Source organism: Triticum urartu, chromosome 7A, assembly GCF_056163025.1.
Source record: "Triticum urartu cultivar PI428250 chromosome 7A, HENAU_Tu73, whole genome shotgun sequence".
Lineage (NCBI taxonomy): Eukaryota > Viridiplantae > Streptophyta > Magnoliopsida > Poales > Poaceae > Triticum > Triticum urartu.
The window spans coordinates 20628785-20650619 of NC_141879.1; the positions used below are offsets into that span (position 1 = coordinate 20628785).

At 42.9% G+C, this 21835-nt stretch overlaps 3 protein-coding genes and 1 pseudogene across 4 annotated transcripts; 1 reads left to right on the forward strand and 3 right to left on the reverse strand.

The window, feature by feature from the left end:
• Positions 1-5511: 5511 nt before the first annotated feature.
• On the reverse strand, positions 5512-7957 carry LOC125522362 (asparagine--tRNA ligase, cytoplasmic 1-like). The gene is made up of 5 exons (XM_048687424.2): positions 7032-7957; positions 6666-6919; positions 6424-6553; positions 6252-6310; positions 5512-6100 (listed from the first exon to the last, which is right to left on the reverse strand). Exons 1-5 carry the CDS (start codon positions 7941-7943, stop codon positions 5917-5919), a joined length of 1539 nt encoding a protein of 512 aa, XP_048543381.2. The 5' UTR covers positions 7944-7957; the 3' UTR covers positions 5512-5916.
• A 3546-nt stretch (positions 7958-11503) lies between these two features.
• Positions 11504-14061, forward strand: LOC125533956 (uncharacterized). The gene is made up of 4 exons (XM_087535858.1): positions 11504-11660; positions 12421-12554; positions 12845-12994; positions 13240-14061. The coding sequence occupies exons 1-4, from the start codon at positions 11645-11647 to the stop codon at positions 13822-13824; spliced, it is 885 nt and encodes a 294-aa protein (XP_087391984.1). The 5' UTR covers positions 11504-11644; the 3' UTR covers positions 13825-14061.
• An 883-nt stretch (positions 14062-14944) lies between these two features.
• On the reverse strand, positions 14945-16437 carry LOC147957083 (uncharacterized). Its single transcript, XM_087535857.1, has 2 exons — positions 15595-16437; positions 14945-15504 (listed from the first exon to the last, which is right to left on the reverse strand). The coding sequence occupies exons 1-2, from the start codon at positions 16381-16383 to the stop codon at positions 15049-15051; spliced, it is 1245 nt and encodes a 414-aa protein (XP_087391983.1). The 5' UTR covers positions 16384-16437; the 3' UTR covers positions 14945-15048.
• A 1942-nt stretch (positions 16438-18379) lies between these two features.
• On the reverse strand, positions 18380-20310 carry LOC147957084 (trimethyltridecatetraene synthase pseudogene; annotated as a pseudogene). Its single transcript, XR_015611071.1, has 2 exons — positions 18774-20310; positions 18380-18538 (listed from the first exon to the last, which is right to left on the reverse strand). The product of XR_015611071.1 is annotated as a trimethyltridecatetraene synthase pseudogene (transcript).
• Between the last annotated feature and the right edge of the window lie 1525 nt (positions 20311-21835).

Genomic DNA, 21835 nt, shown 5'->3' on the forward strand with positions numbered 1-21835 from the left:
CATAAAGAGTATCACATTGACCAACAAATAATTCCATGTGTCTTGATGTATTATTGTGTGCCTATATTTTTCTTTATCAATTGTCTCATTAAATACATAAAAACGTAGTAGAGTATTTTGTCTAGCAATTAAGTTGGTAGATATTTATATAGTATAAGTTTACGTGCAAGTAAAAAGATAATTCTAGTGTACAAAGTGTGAACGAGTCAGATATTAACACACCGTCGGTTACGTGATATCTAGAGACATTTGTTCAGAACAACCATATGACATACACCCCCTCCCCCTTTTCCTTCTTCTAAGGGCGCCGTGATCCTTCCATCAGTTCGGAAGCCAACTCATCCTAAGACATCACGAGCTCACTGCTGATGATCGATCGTCCATCGTGCCTCGTGACACATGGGCTTCTGAGAAGTCGATAACACAAGAATTAATTAAAAATTGACGTGGATGCATGGTTGGTGACAAGGCCTGGCCTGTTGTGTTAGAAATTCTACGTGTAATAGAACTATAAGAGAAGACCACTTGAAATGAGTGGTTAGCTATATCAGAAACAATGAACTGTAAGATAAGAGCTTTTGAACATAAAATACCTCGAGCTATATTTTCCTTTACTTATCTTAGTTCGATCCTTAGTGATTTTGTGATCTAGTTCAATAAAAGTTTAGTATGATCTATTTTTGAGTGTTAAGTTGTATAATAAAGTTTAGTTTTGAGCTTTTGCTTCTTTACTTCCTTGTTGCAATAAAATAAAAAGAAATAATGAAGAAGATCATATGCTAATCTTATGATGAGTAATGACATCACATAAGGAAAAAGTATAAGTTGTAAAATTTGTTGGAAGTTGACAAACATAGCATTGGTCAATGATGCAACCCATGAAAGAATTAATAAGGGAAGAGAAGATTCACATGCAAATACACTATCTTGGACATCTTTTATGATTGTGAGCCCCCATTAATTATTATATGTCAAAATTGTTGACGTTGGACAAGGAAGACAACGTAATGAGTTATGTTTGTTCCTATCCACATAGAAGTTATATTGTCATAGATCCTTCAACATGTGGTGCTTTCCCAATATCTTTTCTAGCCAAAAATTCCGCACTAAGTAGAGATACTACTTGTGCATCCGATAACCCTAAACTCAACTCATTATTTGAGAGTCCATCATACCTACCTATGGATTGAGTAAGATCCTTCAAGTAAGTTGCCATCGGTGCAATAAGGCAATAAAAATTGCTTCTAAATATGTTCAATCGTTTAGTGTAAGAGAAAATTGAGCGTTGTACGAACTTGTGATGGCAAAGTAATAAAGGCGACAGACTGCATAATAGAGGTTGCTATCATAAGTGGCAATATAACGTGACATTCTTTTGCATTAAGGGATTTGGCATGCAAACAAAAAGCGCATGACAACCTCTGCTTCCCTCTGCGAAGAGCCTATTTTTTACTTTTATGCAAGAGTCAAAGTATTCTTCCCTATTCCTTTTTATTTTTTTCCTTTTCACAAGCATCATGTGGTGAGGAAAGATCTAGGCACATATACCCAGTTGGATATGAGTGAGCATGAGTTATTATTGTTGACATCACCCTTGAGGGGAATATGTTGGGAGGCGAAATTAAGCCCCTATCTTTATATGTGTCCAGTTGAAACTTTTTGTTCATGGGTATGCTGTGAGTGTTAGCAATCATAGAAGACTAAATGATAGTTGAGTATGTGGACTTGCCAAAAGGCTCCGACACGTGACCCTCATGAAAATATGATGAATTGTGCTTGCAAAGTTGACTCGGAACATAGTTTGTTGATTTTCAATAAGGTTTATGCCTTCTACTTCGATGTTGTGATGAATTGTCACTTGTTCATGAGAATCTATATGATAAAAGTTGTTTGATAAACCGCATGATGCTACTATGTCCGTATTTTGTTTTTATACGACACCTCTCTCACTCTCTCTAAACATGTGGACATGATTTTTGATATCGGCTTCCGCTTGAGGACAAGCGAGGTCTAAGCTTGGGGGAGTTGATACGTCCATTTTGCATCATGTTTTCCTGCTGTTATTTATAATGTTTTTATGTATAATAATGCTTTATGAAGTAATTCTCATGCCTTTTTCTCTCACAATTTGCAAGGTTTACACAAAGAGGAAGAATACCGATAGCTGGAATTCTGGGCCTGAAAAAGCTACGTCAGGACACCTATTCCGCACATCTCCAAATGAGCTGAAAATTTACAAAGGATTATTTTGGATTATATGAAAAATACTGAAGCAAATAACTACCGGAGGGGGCCACCTGCTGAGCACAAGACACCAGGGCGCGTCAGGCCCCTAGCTGCGCCCTGGTGGGTTGTGCTCAGCCCGGACCACCTCCATTGCCCATCTTCTGGTATATAAGTCATTTTGACCTAGGAAAAATAATAGGAGGACTTTCGGGACGGAACGCCACCGTCTCGAGGCGGAACTTTGGCAAGAGCACTTTTGCCCTTTGCAGAGCGATTCCGCCGGGGGAACTTCCCTCCTGTAGGTGGAAATCGAAGCCAACATCATCACCAACAACCCTCTCATCTTGGGGAGGCCAATCTTCATCAACATCTTCAACAACACCATCTCCTCTCAAACCCTAGATCATCTCTTGTGCTCAGTCTTTATACCGGAACCTTAGATTGGTACCCGTGGGTGACTAGTGTTGATTACATCTTGTAGTTGATTACTATATGGTTTATTTGGTGGAAGATTATATGTTCAGATCCATTATGTTATTTAATACCCCTCTGGTCTTGAGCATGAATATTAATTGTGAGTAATTACATTTGTTCTTGAGGCCACAGGAGAAATCATGTTGCAAGTAATCATGTGAATTTGATATGTGTTCGACATTTTGATCATATGTATGTTGAGATTCTCTTAGTGGTGTCATGTGAACGTCGACTACATGGCACTTCACCATCTTTGAGCCTAAGGGAATGCATTTTGGAGTAGTTATTAGATGATAGGTTGCTAGAGTGACAGAAGGTTAAACCAGTTTATGCGCTACTTCGTAAGGGACTGATTTGGATCCATACGTTTAATGCTATGGTTAGATTTTATCTTAATACTTTCCCGTAGTCACGGATGCTTGCGAGGGGGGGGGGGTTAATCATAATTGGGAGGTTTGTTCAAGTAAGAACAACACCCAAGCACCGGTCCACCCACATACCAAATCATCAAAGTAGCGAACGTGAATCAAACCAACATGATAAAAGTGACTAGATGAAATTCCCGTGTGCCCTCAAGAACGCTTTGCTTATCATAAGAGACCGTTTGGCCTGTCATTTGCCAAAAAAGGATTGGGCTACCTTGCTGCACTTTATTTACCGTTATCATTACTTGCTCGTTACAAATTACCTTGCTATCAAACTATGTGTTACTGACAATTTCAGTGCTTGAAGACATTACCTTGTTGAAAACCGCTTGTCATTTCCTTCTACTCCTCGTTGGGTTCGCCAGTATTACTTATCGAAAGGACTATGATTAATCCCCTATACTTGTGGGTTATCAAGACTCTTTTTTGGAGGGGCGGAGCCTAGGAACGGCTGCTGATTGCATGTGGCGGCGGAGCTGCTAGATGGATGGCTCATAGGAGGAAGAAGAAAGGAGAGAGAAAATGGATCCGGTAGGGGGAGGAGGTGGATTTGGTGTGATTGGAGGTGGGGTAGGGCTGTCGGGTGCGACGTGGCGGACGCGCCCAGACGCCCCATATCCGCCCCATATTTAGACTGGATATGAGGGGTGTTGGTCTGCCCAGACGTCTTTGGTTTAATTTTGGTGTAGCTTGTCCGAATGGGTTCGCGGCCATCACAAGTAGTTATCATAGTAGTCGGAGCTAGAAATGTACCTAACGAGTGATGCTTACTAATTAGTTAGGAAAGTAATTTTTTGACAATAGTTACGAAAGTAATTATCTAGCAATTAACTCAAAATAAATTAGAAAATAAGCTAGTAATTCTCAACTACAACAACAACAGCAATAAACTACGTGAGTACTATCGGACTAGGTAGCTAGTGCTTGTACCCAAAATCCACATAGAAGAAATAAAGTCCCAAACGCTATACTATTTAGTGATAATTAACTAGCTGATGAATAGTGGCAGAACGTGGTGTGTATATTCGTCCCCTAAAAAAGTTAGTAGCTTGTTTTTTTACAGTTAATAAAAAGACGAACAAAAAAATGTTGTGCTTTTTTAGTTGTTATAAAGTGTTGCTGATGTCATAACTTAGATGTGACATAATGTCCAGATGAAGATTAGACAAACCCTATATCCAATATTATGCTTGCCCTTAATGGACTAGCAATGAACACTCTATCCAATAACACATTTGTCTTTGTCAATTCACATGCGTTGCTAAAAAAAGGTCTACACGGCATAGATTTGTAGTGACACACTGAGTGCCCAGTTAAATGCTAGAGAGCATATTCGGTCATACATACTTATATTGATCTTTTTTACTTAATCACAACTAATGTTGCAACTATACCTTTGTTGTTTTTGTATTTACACATTATTATTTATACATGAGTATTTATGCATTATTTAATATACTATTTTTAAAATATGACATGCAAACTAGCAATGCAATCAAGACATTTTATTCAAATACACAAAAGAATTTTCATGTACAGAATAAAAATAACATTTGTCGCAAAAATATTTGACTTTCACATTTGACTTAGGGTATTTAATTTTAAAAACTAAAGTTATTCTATAGATTTTACCCCAAATATAAGACCATAAATAGTATCACATCGACCAACAATTAATTTCATGTGTCTTGATGTATTATAGTGTGTCTATATTTGTCTTCATCCATTGTCTCGTTAAATATATATATAAACTTAGTAGAGTATTTTAGTATTAATCTAGCAAATAAGTTGGTAGAGATTTCTAGAGAACTCCCTCCGTCCCAAAATAAGTGACTCAACTTTACACTAACTTTAGTACTTATTTTAGGCGGAGGGAGTAGTATATGGTTTACCTGCAAGAAGATAATTCAGAGTGTACAAAGTGTGAACCGAGTCACACATTAAAACAAAGTCTGTTACACGATAGAAGAAATAAAGAGTGTTTATATGTACCTTTGATATGTCCTTCTCTAGAGACATTTGTTCGGAACAACCATATGACATACACCATCCCCGCTGCATTTAAGGGCGCTGTGATCCTTCCATCACTTCAGAACACAACTCATCCTTAGGCCTCGCGAGCTCACTGCTGATGATCAATCGTCCATCGTGCTTTGTGACGCGTGGGCTTCAAGTTGGAAATACAAAGATTCATTTTGAAAAAATTACGTGGATACATGGTTGGTGACAAGGCCTGAATGTTGTGTTAGAAATTCTACGTGTAAGAGAAGACCACTCAAAATGAGTGGTTAGCTATATCAAAAACAATGAACTGTAAGATAAGAGCTTTTGATGATAAAATACCTTGGGAAGATCAAGAGAAACAAATTTGAACGTCTTTCTCTACAAAATTAAGCTGGAAGAGAGAAGCTATATAGAGAAATTCAGTTGACAACTCTAGTTGTGTAGACACGCCTGAATTGAACAACTGATACGAAAAAAAAAACTACTGCAGGGACGAGCTAGCAGCTGGTCTGTTTTTCATTTATGCTCCATAACAACAATTCAGTTAGTACAATCCTTACATTCAAATTCAAATTTGACATGAACTGAAATAAAAAGACTATTTTTGTGCTATCTAAAGGACATCATCACAAACTATGATATACGCGCACGTATGACTCCTAGTCTCACTTATGGACAACTTATGCTAATTTACACTTACTATGCTTTACACCTATTACCACTGTACCCTAGCTGGTTATCAGACTATGGACAACTTGTGCTATTGCTTGGGAGGCCAATCAGATCTTCAGAGGTCGGCCTTCCCAGGGTACCTGGGGAAGGGGATGACATCTCTGATGTTGTCAAGGCCCGTGGCGAAGAGGAGCATCCTCTCCAAGCCCAGCCCGAACCCGCTGTGCTTCACGGATCCATAGCGTCGAAGGTCCAGATAGAACTCATAGGATGCCATCGGCAAACCGGCCTCCAGTATCCTACATACACAACATGTTGTTAATTAGTCCACTACAAGTGCCTTAATTTGTATTATTATATGCAGACATGGATTGGTTGTTACAAAGTTAATTTAACATTTGTAGTATCCTGCAATTTTGAAAAAAAACAATTATAAGAAGGTGATGGTACCGTTGTTTAAGGATACTGAAGCGCTCCTCCCTCTGACTACCACCAATCAATTCACCAACCTGAGAGGTACGCCACATCCAGTATCAGTTAAGGTATCATAGAAATTATCAATTCTAAATTAAATCAATGAACATTGTTCAATAATTCAACATATTGCTCCTCCCTTATACACCTTGGGAACAAGAACATCCATAGCAGCCACAGTCTTCTGGTCATCGTTGAGCCTCATATAAAACGCTTTTATCCCTCGCGGGTAGTTATAAACAATGACAGGCTTCTTGAATATCACCTCAGTCAAGTACCTTCAGGTTGCAAGAAATTCAGAATCACCACAAAAACCCAAACAACACGGGAAATAACAGAAATATCAATGCTTATAACTGTATCTGCACAGGTGTATACAACTATATATACCTCTCATGCTCGGACGCTAAATCGATTCCCCATTCAACTTTGGTCTGGAACTTCTTGCTACCAGCTGAGCCCATCAGTATCTCAACAGCCTTCGTATACGAGACACGTTCGAAAGGCGTCGACGAAACTAGCTCTAGACGCTCGATCGCAGCCTTATCATGGGTTTTAGCCATGAACTCCATGTCCTCCATGCAATGCTCCAGCAGCCACTTGCAGAGGTACTGCACGTAGCTCTCTGCATAGTTCATGATATCCTGTATATATGTGACAAAGTTCAGCATGGATACCAGTAGGCATCGCAGAAATAAACACGGTTTACACAAGTACAGTGTATACTATGTAGAGAACATTGTGGATCAATATTACCTGCAGGTTTGCGAACGCGATCTCCGGCTCGACCATCCAGAACTCGGCGAGGTGCCGCGACGTGTGCGAGTTCTCGGCACGGAACGTGGGGCCGAAGGTGTAGACGCCGCTGAGCGCGCAGGCGTAGGCCTCGGCCTGGAGCTGGCCGGAGACGGTGAGGAAAGCCTGACGCCTGAAGAAGTCGCTCTCGAAACCGACAGTTCCTTCTTCTTCTTCATCGTCGGCATCATGGTGAGGAGCAAGCTTCAGCCTGAGGTCCCTGTCCGCCTTCTGGGCCTGGCTGAACAGTGTTGTCACCTGGAACATCTCGCCGGCGCCCTCGCAGTCGTCGGTGGTGATAATCGGCGTGTGCACGCACACGAAACCCATCTCCCGGAAGAACGAGTGTGTGGCGAACGTGAGCTCGCTCCTCATCCTCGCAACCGCCGCGATGGTGTCGTTGCGGGGCCGGAGGTGGAGGAAGTCCCGGAGGCGGTCGAGCTTAATCCTACCCTTTGGCAGCGGGTAGGCGGCCGGGTCGTCGACCTCGCCGGCGTCGATGACGGCCTCGACGCCCAGCTCGATGCGCTCCTTGCTCTTCCCGGGCGGGACCCGGAGCACGCCGGAGACGAGCACGGAGGTCCCCGTGGCAGCGAGGCGGGCGAGCGGCGGGTGCGTCACCCAGGCCGCTTCGACGACGAGCTGCAGGCTGGCGTGGCAGGAGCCGTCGTTGACGGCGAGGAAGGCCACGGTGCCGCCGCACTGGACGCGGCCGGCCCGGACCCAACCGCCCACGACCACGCGCTCGCCGGCGAGGGCGTCCGTGGCGGCCAGGATCGCGCGGATGGGCGTGCGGGACGCGGCCATCGGAGGCTCCAGGTGGTCGGCGGCCGGGAGATCGGCCGGCGGTGCTGCCATCGTGGAGGCCGCCATGTTTGAATTCTGACTCTTTTCCTTCTCGGCGGCAACTAAAAAGGACTCCTTTTCTCTTGAAACGTCAGGACCAAGGCAGCTGGCAGCTCCATACGTCGGGGCCAAGGCAACTGCAGGATCGCCTCTACACTATCTACACCATTCAGTTTGCGTCAAGATTCGTGCTATCCTTATATAGAAATTTTCTTTTTCGTTTCTTCCAAACAAGAGAACATTTGGCCTTCAAAATTTTCATATAAACTATAGACAAGTGTCACACATGTGATAAGCAATCCAAACAATTCAAAAATATATGTGTATAGACAAGTGTCACTCACTATATACAATGTTTTTTTTATGAAACAACAATTTGTCAAATTTCAAAATTAGAATGAATAGTATCATTTAAAAAAAATATGTTGCGATTTTAAATGTTCTTTTATTTGGGATGCTGATCTGCAAAGTTTCGAGTTTAAATGTTCTTTTGTGATGTTAATCTGCAAAGTTTCGAGTTTGTCTGCAACTGATAGTATTTGTACAATTTGTTTCTACACCTGATAGTACTTGTGTGATGTTGATCTGCAAAGTTTCGAGTTTAAATGTTTTCTTTATTTGGGAGAAAAAAAAAAGTTTTCTTACGCAAACTTTATGCAACAATGGATGATGAGGATAGATGGTACACTAGTATGAGGCTACAACCGGAACTTTCCCTACCCCTTTACTACCTCACCCCCTGGTTCCCTAAATCCACCATGCAAGTGCAAACAACTTGACGTTATTGAGATGACTATCCTCGGCGACACGAAATATGTTAATCTAACAGCGATCGCCACAGGACAAGGTAGATCGTAAAAAAACCCTAGAGGTAAAAACACACCCTAAATAGCAAGAGGCTACGGTGAGAGGCTGCATTGCAAAGCAGCTACTTAATCAGTGATTTCGTGAGATTTATGCCCGCTACTGGAGTGAGCTTTCGGGCTCGCTATGGCCTAGCCCACTAATTAAACATTATCTCATTAAATTGTGGGCCAAGCCAAGTGCTCCTATTATGCGGGCATCTCTTTGTCTCCCCCGCACAGTATAAACAAATATATATTGAAGATTATGCTTCCCGTTAATGTACGGGAAACGACCAGTCTATCTGATAATGTAATACATTGGCAGCCTTTTTCAATCCACACATCTTAAAAATAAAATGGTTTACACACACGTATTACAAATAAAACCGTGTACACAACATATATTTGTAATGAGACATTGAGAACCCAGTTGGTGCTATAGAGCACATTCGGTCTTATATACTTATATTGATCTTTTTTACTTAATCAAAATTAATGTTGCAACTATACCTTTCCTGTTTTTGTATCACACATGATTATTTATACATGACTTTTATGCATTATTTAACATACTATTTGTTCAATATAATATCCAAACTATCAATGCAATGAAGACATTTATATTCAAATACACAAAAGAATTTTCATGTGCGGAACTAAAAAAATTGTCGCCAAAATATTTTGACTTTCACATTTGACTTATGATATTTAATTAAAAAAAACTAAAACTGCTTCTATAAACTTTACCCCAAATATAAGCCCATAAATAGTATCACATTGACCAACAAATAATTCCATGTGTCTTGATGTATTATTGTGTGTCTATATTTGTCTTTATCCATTGTTTTGTTAAATATATAAAAACATAGTAGAGTATTTTAGTATGAATCTAGCAAATAAGTTGGTAGAGATTTCTAGAGTATAATAGTATATGTTTTACGTGCAAGTAAAAGATAATTCTAAAGTGTACAAAGTGTGAACAAGTCACATAGTAATACACAGTCAGTTACGAGATATCTAGAAACAAATAGTGTTTATATGGGAAATAAATAATTTAGTGAGGTACTTCCTCCGTTCGGGTTTATTAGGCCTCCTCTTATTTTGGGCTAAAGTTTGACCTAAAGGATTAACTAACAAAAAATAAACTATATGTCACACAAAAATATATTGTCAGAAAGCTCCTTCAAATACAAATCCGACAATATAAATTTTTGTAGCATATATTATATATTTTTGTAGTCTATAAATGGTCAAACTCTGGCCCAAAATACGAAGGGGCACAATAAACCCGGATGGAGGTAGTACTATAAAGTATTTGCAGTCATTCAGTCAAGTCAATCTATCAATAGTACTCCCTCCGGTCCATTTTACTTCGCATATAAGATTTGTCTGAAGTCATACTTCATCGACTTTGACCAAATTTATATGATGAACTATCAACATGTACAATATGAAAGTTATACGAGATGAAAACTACATTCATGATGCACCTAATGATATTGATTTTGCATTGACAGTGTTGATATTTTTCTTCTATAAAGTTGGACAAATCTTATATGCAAAGTAAAGAGGACCGGAGGAAGTATCATGTGGATGCACCTATGAGTCACAGACAAAGGCAATCTTATTTTGTGCTTAAGGCGGGGAATAATTCCTTGCGGTAGAATACCCTAACCCTGGAGCTATGGGCCGCCCATGCATGATACAAGCATTGGTTTTCAGAAGGTTATCAAAGGTTCTGTGCTGTTTTTTTGTGTGTGTTTCGTTGTCAATTTTTCCAAGGTTTTTTCGGTTTTGTTTTCTTTTTTCCCTATTTATAGTTTCATTTAATTTTCTTTTCATTTATAATTCATAAAATTATGAAAAAATTAAACAATTTTTGAAATCCACGAGTAGTTTTTAAATAAGTGAACTTTAACAATTTGTGAACATTATTTTTTGATTCATGAACTGTTTTGAAGTCTTCATCATTTTTTTCTGACTATTTTATCAAGTCCTTGAATATTTTTCGAATTTTGAAAAAATTTAAATTCTTGAATATATTTTAAATTTGAGTATATTTGTCAAAATCCATGTATATTTTCCTAAATTCATAAATATTTTAAAATCGCAAACAAATTTTAAAAACCATGAACTTTTTTAATCCGTAAAAATGGTAGAGTTTTTCCCTTAGCGAGGAAATGACTTTTTTGTATCTTTTTCCCAGCAGGGAGCGACAGAAAAGAAAAGAAATGAAAAGAAAAGAGAGAGATCAGCGAGCAAGCGGGGCTGCGAGAAGAGGAGCGGGCTGCTTGAGTACCTCGGAGCTCGGACGAGGGTCGAAGCTACATCGGCCATGTGTAAGACGCTGAGCAGTGCAACAAGCATTTCAAAAAGAAAAAGGGAAAACGTAGTGCACCATGAAGGTAAAATGCATCTTGACCCGGCCATGGGGTTATGCCAATTATTGACTTTACAAGATGGTGAACTCTGATATCCCACTTATATAGTACTTGCTTCGATCCATATTATTTGTCGCTGGTTTAGTACAAACTTTGAGGTAACTAGGTTTGGTCTACATACTTGTCTTGAGCAACCAACTACCCCTTATTTTTTGTGGCTGGTAGACTGGCGGAATAGACTAGTATTCCGATGAACCATACCACATGCATGACGTATATCAAACTCAAAGATAGAGATGAGCAGGTAGCTTGGGAGCGGCGACGACCTTCAGCGGGTACTTGCGGCTGGTGGTTAGCCCAAAAACCTCCTCCATGCTCAGCTCCTCCTTGGGCATCCCCACAGGCAGTGTCCAGGTGAACCCATGCAGTAGGTGCGCCAGGCTAAGGCGAACCTCCTTCAGCCCGAGGTTGTAGCCGGGGCACATCCGCCGGCCAGACCCGAATGGAAGAAGCTCCAGGTCTTGCCCTTTCACGTCGATCTTGCTCCCCATGAACCTCTCTGGCCTGAACTCCTCCGGGGCGTCCCACAGCTCCGGGTCCTGGCCGATGGTCCACACGTTGATGAGCACGCGCGCACCCTTGGGCACGTCATACCCGCCGACGGCGGCGTCCTCACGGGCGACGCGCGGGATGAGGAGCGGGACGATGGGGTGCATGCGCATGGTTTCTTTCACGATGGCCTCCATGTAGGGCAGGTTCGGCATGTCCTCCTCCGTCACCCACCGGCCGCGACCGACGACGCGGTCCAGCTCCTTAGTGGCCACGTCGAATGCATCTGGCCTCCTCAGGAGCTCTGACATGGCCCACTCAACGGTGGCGGCCGAGCTCTCCGTGCCTCCGGCGATGAGGTCTTGTGTGAAAGCCTTGACGCCGGTGCGGCCAAGCGGAGTAAATAGTATAAAACTACTAGTTTACAGGTTAGGGTTTCAAAAAACTACCACTTTTTAATTTTTTTCAGAAAGCTACCAAACGCGTGGTCCGCTGTTTTAAAAAACCCAAACCCGCGGTGACTAGCGATTTAACCGTTTTTCTGACGGATTGGGCCCACATGCCAGGCCACCTGGCCACGCGCGCTCACGGCGCGGCCGTTGATGGCCATTAGCCAACGCGGCCCGGTCGGAACGGGGGTAAATAAACCCCCTCGGTCGGTCACTCCTGCTCACTCACTCTCTCCCTGCTCTGCTCGCTCACTCCCCTGCTCTCACTCCCCTGCTCCAGTACGAGCTCGCCGCCGCTCGCCGTCTTTGAGGTGGCTCGCGGTTGACCTCCTTGCCACCATGCCTTCCTGGAACGACGAGGAAACTAGCTCGGAGGAGGACTGCGAGGTCGTCAGCATGGACATGGGACTTATGGTAAGTTCTTTGCCACCTAGGGTTAGGGTTAGGTGCTAGTAGGCCGAGTAGGCCTAGGCTACCGCCATGGATCTTGCTAAGTGTAGTGTTGGTGTTGTAGGATTCTTGTTCAATAGTGAGGCTGGGGTTTGATTGTAGGATTGATGTAAGCTAGGGTTCATCTCAGTACAGTGTTAGGGTTCATGCTGAGTTGGGGATTTTTTTAGTGTTCATGTTTAATGAAGTGTGCAAGTATATTCTAGTGTTGAGTGCAGATTGAAACTAGTGTTTGCTGGTTATTTTGGTTGCAGGAGGAACCAGACACCACTGTGGAGCCCCTTTTCTGTGGCCAACTTGAGCTTGCTCATCCCAAGTGCATTCTGCATCAAATGAGGCCTATTAAGTGTGTTGCTTTTGAAGGGCCTTTAACAGGAAGGCGTTTCTATGGCTGCCCAGTCCAGGTTAGATGGCAATAAACTTTTCTGCTATGTATGGTCACTGATGATTGATATGATATGATGCCAATAAACATTTTTCTGCTATGTATTTTTGTTACTTTGGAAACTTAATCATGGCATTATAATAACTTATCATATCTCATTTATGTTATTCATTGTTAGAAATTATCAAGTATATACAAGTTAATCATGGAACTGAAATAAGCTCCTAGTCCATTTGTAATAACTTATCACATTTATAAATGCAGGAAAATGGTGTGAATTGTGGTGTTGTAGAGTGGGTTGATGGGCCTTGGCCAACTGTTCTTCAGAGATGTTTGTGCAAGCTATGGGAGATGTTCCATGAGCAGAACTTTGGAAGGGTACAGGACAAGGAGAAGTTTGAGAAGGAGTTGTCCAGGCTTAAGAGTGAACATGAAAGGGAGTTGGCCAAGCTTAGGGCTGAAAATGACAAGCTTTGCATTGAGTACACCAATCTTGTTGATGATGTATCCAAGATGTTTGATTGGCAGGATGGTAGGGTGGACAAGAAGGTGCACCAGAAACAAGTGGAGGAGGAAGAACTTGAGAAGAAGAAGAAGGAGCTAGAGGAGAAAGCTATGTTGGAGGTGCAGATGGAAAAGCTCAAACTTGCAAAAGAGCAGAGGTGCATTTTGCAGAGCCAAGCTGATATCATCAAGAACACCAGGAAGGCTATGAAGGATGTTCAAGTTGACAGAGATGTTCTTAAGAAGGAGAAGGCAAAGCTTGAGCTTGTTGTTGCTGAGCTGCTGAAAGAAGGGTATGGCAGCAAGGAGAAGTTAGAGCAAATCAAGGCCATCATTGATTCTTGAAGTGGCTTTGATATGTTGGTGAAGTAAGTACATCCAAAGGCCTTTATATAAGGATGTGGCCTGGCATGACTGCAAGTGATTATGGGTGTACATTTTGGGGGAATGTGAAGTTTAACCTAGTGTAAGAACCTTATTTACTATGTTGTTAAGTTGTAATGGATCACCTATGCTATTAAGTGTTGTAATGGATCTCCTATGCTATTATGTAGTGGAAAATGGATCTCTTATGCTACTAAGTTGTGGAAATGGATCTTGTATGCTATTAAGTGTTCAACTTGATCTTCTATCTTTTAGATGTTATTTGTTAGCCTACATATATTATTTCTGTGGTTAATTGGGCTTGGTGGCCCACTATTCTCTGACCAAATGCAACCCTAGGCCTACTAAACCCAACCCCATCCATCTGTCAATATAAACCCCTCCCCACCCCCACCCTTTCGCAGTCACTCCACCAGCCGCCACCCAAAAGAAACCCTACAGATGGATCCTGACATGGGAGATGTCACAGAGAAAGAGGGGGAGGCTGTGGAGGTTAGGACAGCAGCAGCTGCACAGAGGAGGAGGAGGAGGCGCAGGCAGAGGGCCCTAGAGGCGGCCCAGGATGAGCAGCAAGAGGAGTTCAACCGCCGACTCGCCAACAAGGTACTGGATAAGTGCAATGATGAAGAACTAGAGCTGGTTTTCACTGGAGGCAGGGGAAGATCATTCATGGAGATAATTAGGTGGGCAAGGATTAGGGCAGTCATGGCTCCTCATCTAGCAACTAGGGCCAAGTGGGTCCGTTTCTTTGAGCGCTATGACTGATCTAGCTATCTATCTTTCTATCTGTAAGTCAATTTGAGAGAGTGTTTTGGTAATTTTTGTGAGATTTTGATGTAATCTATGAGACTATCTATCTATGTAATCTATGAGACTATCTATCTATCTAGAGATCTATCTATGTATGTTTCTAGAGATCTATCTTTCTATCTATGAGACTATCTATGAGACTATCTATGAGACTATCTTTCTATCTATGTTTCTATCTGTAAGGTGTATATCAAGTGTTGAATCCACATATAGATAAAAGTTACAGATGAAATGAAGTTGCAAACAAGTGCAGAATCCACATACAGTACCATATTACAAACCAAATCAAACAGTGCAGTATCAAGTACTTAGTGAGGCAATGTTATTACAAACCAAATCAAACAGTATCAAGCACTTGGAGTTCAACAACTTCAGCTAGTTACCACTTGCATAAAAGTAATCTTTCAGCCTATTAGATGGCTTCCTGACCCTCTTTGATCCAGTGCCAGCTCTATTGGCAGCAGCTGACCTGGTGTTCTTTGCTGGAGAAGACCTTGATGACCTGGTGTTCTTTGCTGGAGAAGACCTTGATGACCTGGTGTTCTTTGCTGGAGAAGACCTTGATCCATTGCCAGAAATAGTTGTGTTCTTCTTCTTGGGAGGTGGTACTACTGCTGCAGAAGAGGTGTTGGTCCTGCTCTTCTTGAGAGGTGGTGGTGCTGCTGTTGTAGCTGGTGCTTCCCTTTTCCTTGACTTAGAAGCTGTCTGTGTTGACTCAGTTGTTGTTGGAGGAGGAGTTGGTGCAGGTGCAGAGGCAGCAGGTACCCTTGGTGGCCTTTGTGCAGTTGCAGCCATTGAAGAACCAGCCTCAGAGTAGTTTGCTCTATTTTCCTACACAACAATATTAGTTAGAACTATTTTCCTACAAATGAAATGAATGTAACAATGCAATGAATGTAACAATGGAATGAATGGACATACCTGGTGCTTGTTCAGCCTCATTTGGAACTTAGGTTTCAAAGGGACACCACAATTGTTGATCCTATGCCCTTGCTTCTTGCAGTTGCTGCATGTCACTGTACCAATCCTAGAAGTATCCTTTTTAGCTGGCACCTCAAACAGGCCTTTCCTCCTGGCAGTTTGTTTTTTACCTTTCTTTTCTCTAAACACAGGGGGAGAAATATCATCACCAGGTGTATGAGGCCAATGGTCAGGACCTGGCACAGGGAATATTATGTGCTTATATGTTTCACAATACATGGGTTTCTTGAAAAAAGCAGAAACATAGTCTTCAGGGTGTATCTTCACTTTCTGCATTGCAGCAATGGCATGACTGCAGGGGATAGCTGTCATGTCCCACCTCCTACAGTCACAGGTCTCATTGTTCAAATTAACACAATATGTGTTTTCAGAGCTACTTGTGACCTGCCATATCCCTGGCCCTGCCATGTATGCTTCACTATATTTAGCCCACTTCTTCCCCTCTTCTAAAATCTCTGAATAAGTAGGTGTGATTTCCCATCTGCATGTCTCTATCTTCTCTCTGATCTTCTGAAACTTAATCATCAGCTTTGTTCTTATGCCCTCTAACATAGTCCTGATTGGCTTGTTCCTAACATCCAATATCATTCTATTGAAAACCTCACTAAGGTTGTTTACTACCAGGTCTGTTTTGCACACAGTGTCCATTTTATACCTAGCCCAGGTATGCTCTGGTATCTGTGACAACCACTGCCAAGCTTCTAAACTTTCTTTTTTCAAATTCTCCATGCCTAAATCATGTCCATGTTTGGTAAAGTAATAGGCAGCCTGATCTACATGTTTCTTAAGTTCCTCTCCTCTGAAACCAGCAGATTGGAAATTGGCATAAATATGTCTAAGACAAAACCTTTGTGGAGAGTCAGGGAATACATCATCTATTGCATTCAACAATCCCTGTTCAATGTAAGGTAATCTTAAGTGTTACTCATCTACTAAATAACATTTTACTCATGGCAAATGTAAAGGCAAATGTAAAGACTAGGTTCAGAACAATACCTTCTGCCTGTCAGACATAATTGTGTATTTGCCAAACTTATTGCCAGTTCCAATGACTGTTCTCAACTGTGTGAGAAACCATGTCCAACTGTCTGTCTCTTCCTTATCAACAACACCAAAAGCTATTGGGAAGATGTTATTGTTGCCATCCCTCCCTGTAGCTGCCAATATCTGCTGACCAGTGCTTAGCTTAATGAAGCAACCATCCAGACCTGCTAACATGATAACATGAGTGCCTAAGTACATCAATGTATAAAAAGCATATAAATTTCTGAATACTTACCTATAAATGGCCTACATCCATTCAGAAAACCCTCCTTGCATGCAAACAAGCAGTAAAACATATAGTGAAACCTTGGGGTAGGAGCTGGGTTAAGTGGGTCCTCATGTGTTGTTACTATGCACCTACTGCCAGGGTTAGTATCTAGCACACACTGCAGGTAGTCCCTTATTCTGTGATACTGGAGTTTGTGATCTCCTTGCACAACCTCAACTGCTTGCTTCCTTGCCCTATATGCCAAGCTTTTAGGCACATCCACACCAAACTTCTTCTTTGTGTATGACATAATTGTTTCAACACCAGCTCCAGGGTTGGATCTGACTGTATCCTCACAAACCTTAGCAACCCAATTGACTGTCACCTTTGTGTTCTCTCCACTTGCTCCACAAGTGTGATCCAGGTTCATCTTCTTGATACTGAAATTTGCCTCATGAGCTATCTTGGAGGCAACTATGTAAAACTCACAACCATGTTTTCTGTCAGAGCACCAAGCAATAACCCTAGTTGGTTCATTTCTGTGATACTCAAAATTCCTAAGAGTCCTCACATGAAAATTTCTAATTGCTTCTCTGAACTCAACTACATTTCCAAAGTACAAATGCATTGCAAACTGCTCATGTGCATCAGGCCTTGATGGATCATACCATCCTCTCCTTCTTCTGCTTCTTCCTACTCTTCCTTCCAGATGGCAGCCTTGGTGCATCATCTTCATCACTTATGCCAAAATCACCTGGAAAACAATACTCATCAACTTCAGGGACATAATCTTCAAACTTGCTGTGCTCAGGCTCACTGTGAGACTTGCTAGTTGGGCCAGGTTTTCTAACTGGCTTAAGCTTTTTGGCTGCTTTTGTAGTTACAGCAGGATCCTCTACTACTTCATCTTCAGAAACAACTGGTTCTTCCTCCCAAAACTCAGAAGGTTCTGAGTTAGCTGCACAAAAGTGCTCTACAGTATCAGTGCCAGCCTCATCTTCACCCCTACACCAAGCTTTGTAAGAAATTTTCTCCCCTCTGTAATCACCCCTAAAGAACTCAAAATCTGAAGATGATTTGTCATCTTCAACTTCATCTTCTTCCTCTGGTACATCTTCTTCTTCTTCATCTGCTTCTTCTTCTACATCTTCTTCTTCCACATCTTCTTCTTCCACAACTGTTTTCCCTTTGTTAAAATTGCTGCTTTGCTGTGTGTTCATGTAGGGCTCATCAGGGGTTAAAGCTGGCAAACTAGCATTAGAGGCAGGGTACAGAACACCTTCTTGTGAAACTCTGTAAACAACAGGATCACCATCATGATCAATGGGGATTTGTTCCTCATCTGCTGGGCTTGGATCAGTAGCTTTTCTGACACTGATGTTCAGTACCTTATTATCAACAAATAAGTCAAGCATTTCCTCTAATGCCTCCTCACTATCCAGGGCCTCCACACCCTTCAGCCCCTTTCCCTCTTCCTTTACATATGTCAGAAATGCATCCATGCCATAGCCCTCCAACTCAACCAATGCTAATATGGTCAGATAACTGATATCTGAGGAAACTGAATACTTTTTCTCCATATTATCTATTCCTTGGAAATGTAGCCTCAAGTCCCAAATCTCTTCATCTAAGCTGTAGGATTAAATTGACAAACAACCGTTTTTTAAGTCACTGAACATTACTGAACTTTCTTCTAATTACAGTGAATGCACTGACTAAATGAACTAACCAAATGCACTTTCTTCTACACTGACTTAACCAATAAAATACAGTAGCATGCCAAGAACAAACAATTACTATCTCTAGTTCTAATTTGAAGTAAAGCACCCAAAAATACAGTAGCATGCTAAGAACAAACAGTGTTTACCTCACTCCACCAAAGGACGACGCCCAATGGTGGCCGCCTGCTGGATCAGCGTGGATGCGCTTTGCCACTGCCCTGGCCGCGCGGACTTCCGGATCTGAGCTCAGCGGATCCACAGGAGCCGCGGGCGGTGATGGCTGCTGCGACCGCTGCGCCGGGAAGCTCGAGCTGCCTAGCCATTTGTCCACCTCTGACTGTCCACCGCCTTCCTGGCCAGTGCCGCCTTGGCTCAATAGCTCGCCGACGACGACATTTGGCTGCGCCGCCGCCATCGCCCACCTAGGTCACTGCGGGGGAGAGGAGGTGGAGAGGAGGGGGAGCGAGAGAGTGTCTGGCCCGACCGCCTACTTTGGTTCCGACCGGGCCGCGTCGGCTAATGGCCGTCAACGGCCACGCCGTGAGCGCGCGTGGCCAGGTGGCCTGGCATGTGGGCCCAATCCGTCAGAAAAACGGTTAAATCGCTAGTCACCGCGGGTTTGGGTTTTTTGAAACAGCGGACCGCGCGTTTGGTAGCTTTCTGAGAAAAATTAAAAAGTGGTAGTTTTTTGGAACCCTGACCTGTAAACTAGTAGTTTTATGCTATTTACTCGGCCAAGCGGGACCTCGAGGCTGGGGTCGTCGGCGATGTCCATGAGCACGTCCACCATGTCCCTCGCCGCCTCGCCCTCACGACGGCGGTGCTCGCCTACGCTGTGCTCGTCGAGTACGTGCTCCATGAGCGCGTCAAACATCTTCCCCACCTTCTTCATCCGCCGCACGTACCCCTGCAAGTCCATCCAGGCCAGCCATGGGATCCAGTCGCCGACGTTGAGCATGCCGTTGAGCAGGAACAGCTCGTCCATCATCCACCTGAACACCTCTGTCGACGGCACCGGCCCCTCCGACGAGCCGTCGGCGAACAACCGCTTCCCCATCACCATTCGCGTGATCACGTTCAAGCTCAGTGTCGACATGTGGTCCCTATAAAGATGCAGAACGCGCTTGGGCCCAGACGCCGCAAATATGTTGCGCACCATGGCGTGCACCTCGTCCACACGAATGTGCGCCATGAGTGCGAGGCGGCGTGGGCTGAAGAGCTTGGTGAGGCAGATGCGGCGCGCCTGGCACCAGTAGGCGCCGTAGGGCGACCATGTAATGTCAGCGTAGTTGTAGGTGGTGTACATGCCGGAGGCAAACTTAGGGCGGTCGACGTAGAGGATGTCCTTGGTCTTGAGGAAGAACCTGGCCATGTCGACCGACGAGAGGCAACAATGAGAGGGAAGGAGCCGAATCGAAGGTGCATGAGCGGGCCGTACTTCTTGGAGAGCTCGTGGATGGAGCGGTGTGGGAGCGCGCCGATGAGGTCGAAGTTGCCGATGATCGGCCAAGCTTTCGGGCCAGGCGGGAGGTTGTACTTCTGGCCGTGGCGGAAAGTGGCTTTGAGAAAGAGGAAGAGGAAGAGGGCGGCGAGCGCCATTGTAGGGAGGATGGTGTTCTCCATTATTGACTCGCCAAGGGGAGCTAGCTAGACTGATTTGGAGATCTATGCAAGTGTTATGCAGATGAGCCCGTGTACTTATAGGAGCGGGGCTAATTCAAACTCTTCGGACGTAACTTAAGTCAGGTCTCTAATAACAACTATGAAGCCAAGTCCGTCTGAGTTCTTATGTATATATATACGAGCCACTCTCAAGTAGCTATATATTTTTCTCCCACGGGCTTGTATATTTTCGAGCTTAGATGAGGAGGTGACCCATCATATTTTATTTTTTTTGGTGGTTGTTGTAGTGGTGCCGAAGGCAGGTCACAGGCGGTGGTGTCAAGCTCAGTGAATTATTCAGTCTTGAGTGTAAAAAAAAAATTCTTCTTAGCTAGTGTTTCTTTGTGCAAAGACTAGTGTTTTGCTGTCTTTTTTATTTTGGCGGGTTGATGTTTACGTGGCTTGTACCATGATCATTATGTATAAATGAGACATATATTATCATGTAAAAACAAGTTGGCATGTGGCCGGTAATCAATCATCTCCTCTTCCTATTTCCTATTGTTTTGACGCTTGCAGTCTACCTAATATAACGTGACCAACATGACGCGTACATGTAGAAGAGTATTTTTTTTCTATGCAGGATTAGTTACATGAGTACGTACATTAGGCGCTAAACGACATGCATCAACTCCGTGAGTCAGATCTTAACGAGTGACGTATGGCAACCAGCATGCGACAAAAGTACAAGTGTGCACAATCAATCGACAAGCAGTACACAGTAAAAGCAATAACTAAGCTAACAGTAAAACCCCAAGCTAGCTTTTACTCTGTTATACCCTTTCGAGTCTGCAATTTTTTAAAAGTTGAGAAGAAAATAGAGTAAATGGAGACGCTTGGCAGAGGACACAAGTGGATTATTTATCAACGTTCTGAAGAAATAGCAGGAGCTCTGCCATAGCTAAAACCAGCAGGTACCAATGGACCAGGGTTATGCAGAAAACAAATTGGCATACATACTCCTTCCGTTTGGAAATACTTTTCATGGAAATAAATGTATCTAGACGCATTTTAGTTTTAGATACATCCAATTTTATCTATTCATGTGACAAGTATTTCCAGACGAAGGAAGTATTACATTGCGTCTTACAGACACCGGTCTCTATATCCCCTGCAAAAAAGGAAAAGAAAAAAAAGACACCAGTCTCTATATAATCATGGAAGAAACAACAGTGCGCTGACTGAACGAGCATTATTAGTCAGGACCAGCAAGCTGGGATGACAATGGCAGCAGTTGCGGAGCTACGTGGTAAGCTGCAGGTGCCATGGCCCCCCAGCTTTGGTAAAATATGCGAAGGATTTATTTTTTTTTGAAAAGGAAGATTAGGAAAAGTAGAGTCTTTTGATATTGCCTAGCTCCGCCAGTGAATGGCAGTGTGGAGATAATCAGCATTATTAGCAGGTGATAACGGAAGTTCATCACGAGGAGTACCGTGGATCTCACCAACCGTGCACGATCTACGACGGGAGACTCCAAACTACGAGTATGGTCTCCTTATGTATGATTTTTCAGCTGACGTGTTACCTGCTACGGCTACAAAACTGC

What these genes read in the sequence shown, in the direction of transcription:
- LOC125522362 (XM_048687424.2), bottom strand. Translation starts at nt 7,943, where the DNA reads ATGGCGGCCTCCACGATGGCAGCACCGCCGGCCGATCTCCCGGCCGCC. An exon ending in TTAGCGTCCGAGCATGAGAG is followed by an intron (nt 6,554 to 6,665) that starts GTATATATAGTT and finishes TGCAACCTGAAG; the next exon opens with GTACTTGACTGAGGTGATAT. An exon ending in TGGATGTTCTTGTTCCCAAG is followed by an intron (nt 6,311 to 6,423) that starts GTGTATAAGGGA and finishes CGTACCTCTCAG; the next exon opens with GTTGGTGAATTGATTGGTGG.
- LOC125533956 (XM_087535858.1), top strand. An exon ending in GCATGGACATGGGACTTATG is followed by an intron (nt 12,555 to 12,844) that starts GTAAGTTCTTTG and finishes TTTTGGTTGCAG; the next exon opens with GAGGAACCAGACACCACTGT. An exon ending in TCTATGGCTGCCCAGTCCAG is followed by an intron (nt 12,995 to 13,239) that starts GTTAGATGGCAA and finishes TTATAAATGCAG; the next exon opens with GAAAATGGTGTGAATTGTGG.
- LOC147957083 (XM_087535857.1), bottom strand. Translation starts at nt 16,383, where the DNA reads ATGGAGAATTTGAAAAAAGAAAGTTTAGAAGCTTGGCAGTGGTTGTCA. An exon ending in TGAGGCTGAACAAGCACCAG is followed by an intron (nt 15,505 to 15,594) that starts GTATGTCCATTC and finishes ATTGTTGTGTAG; the next exon opens with GAAAATAGAGCAAACTACTC.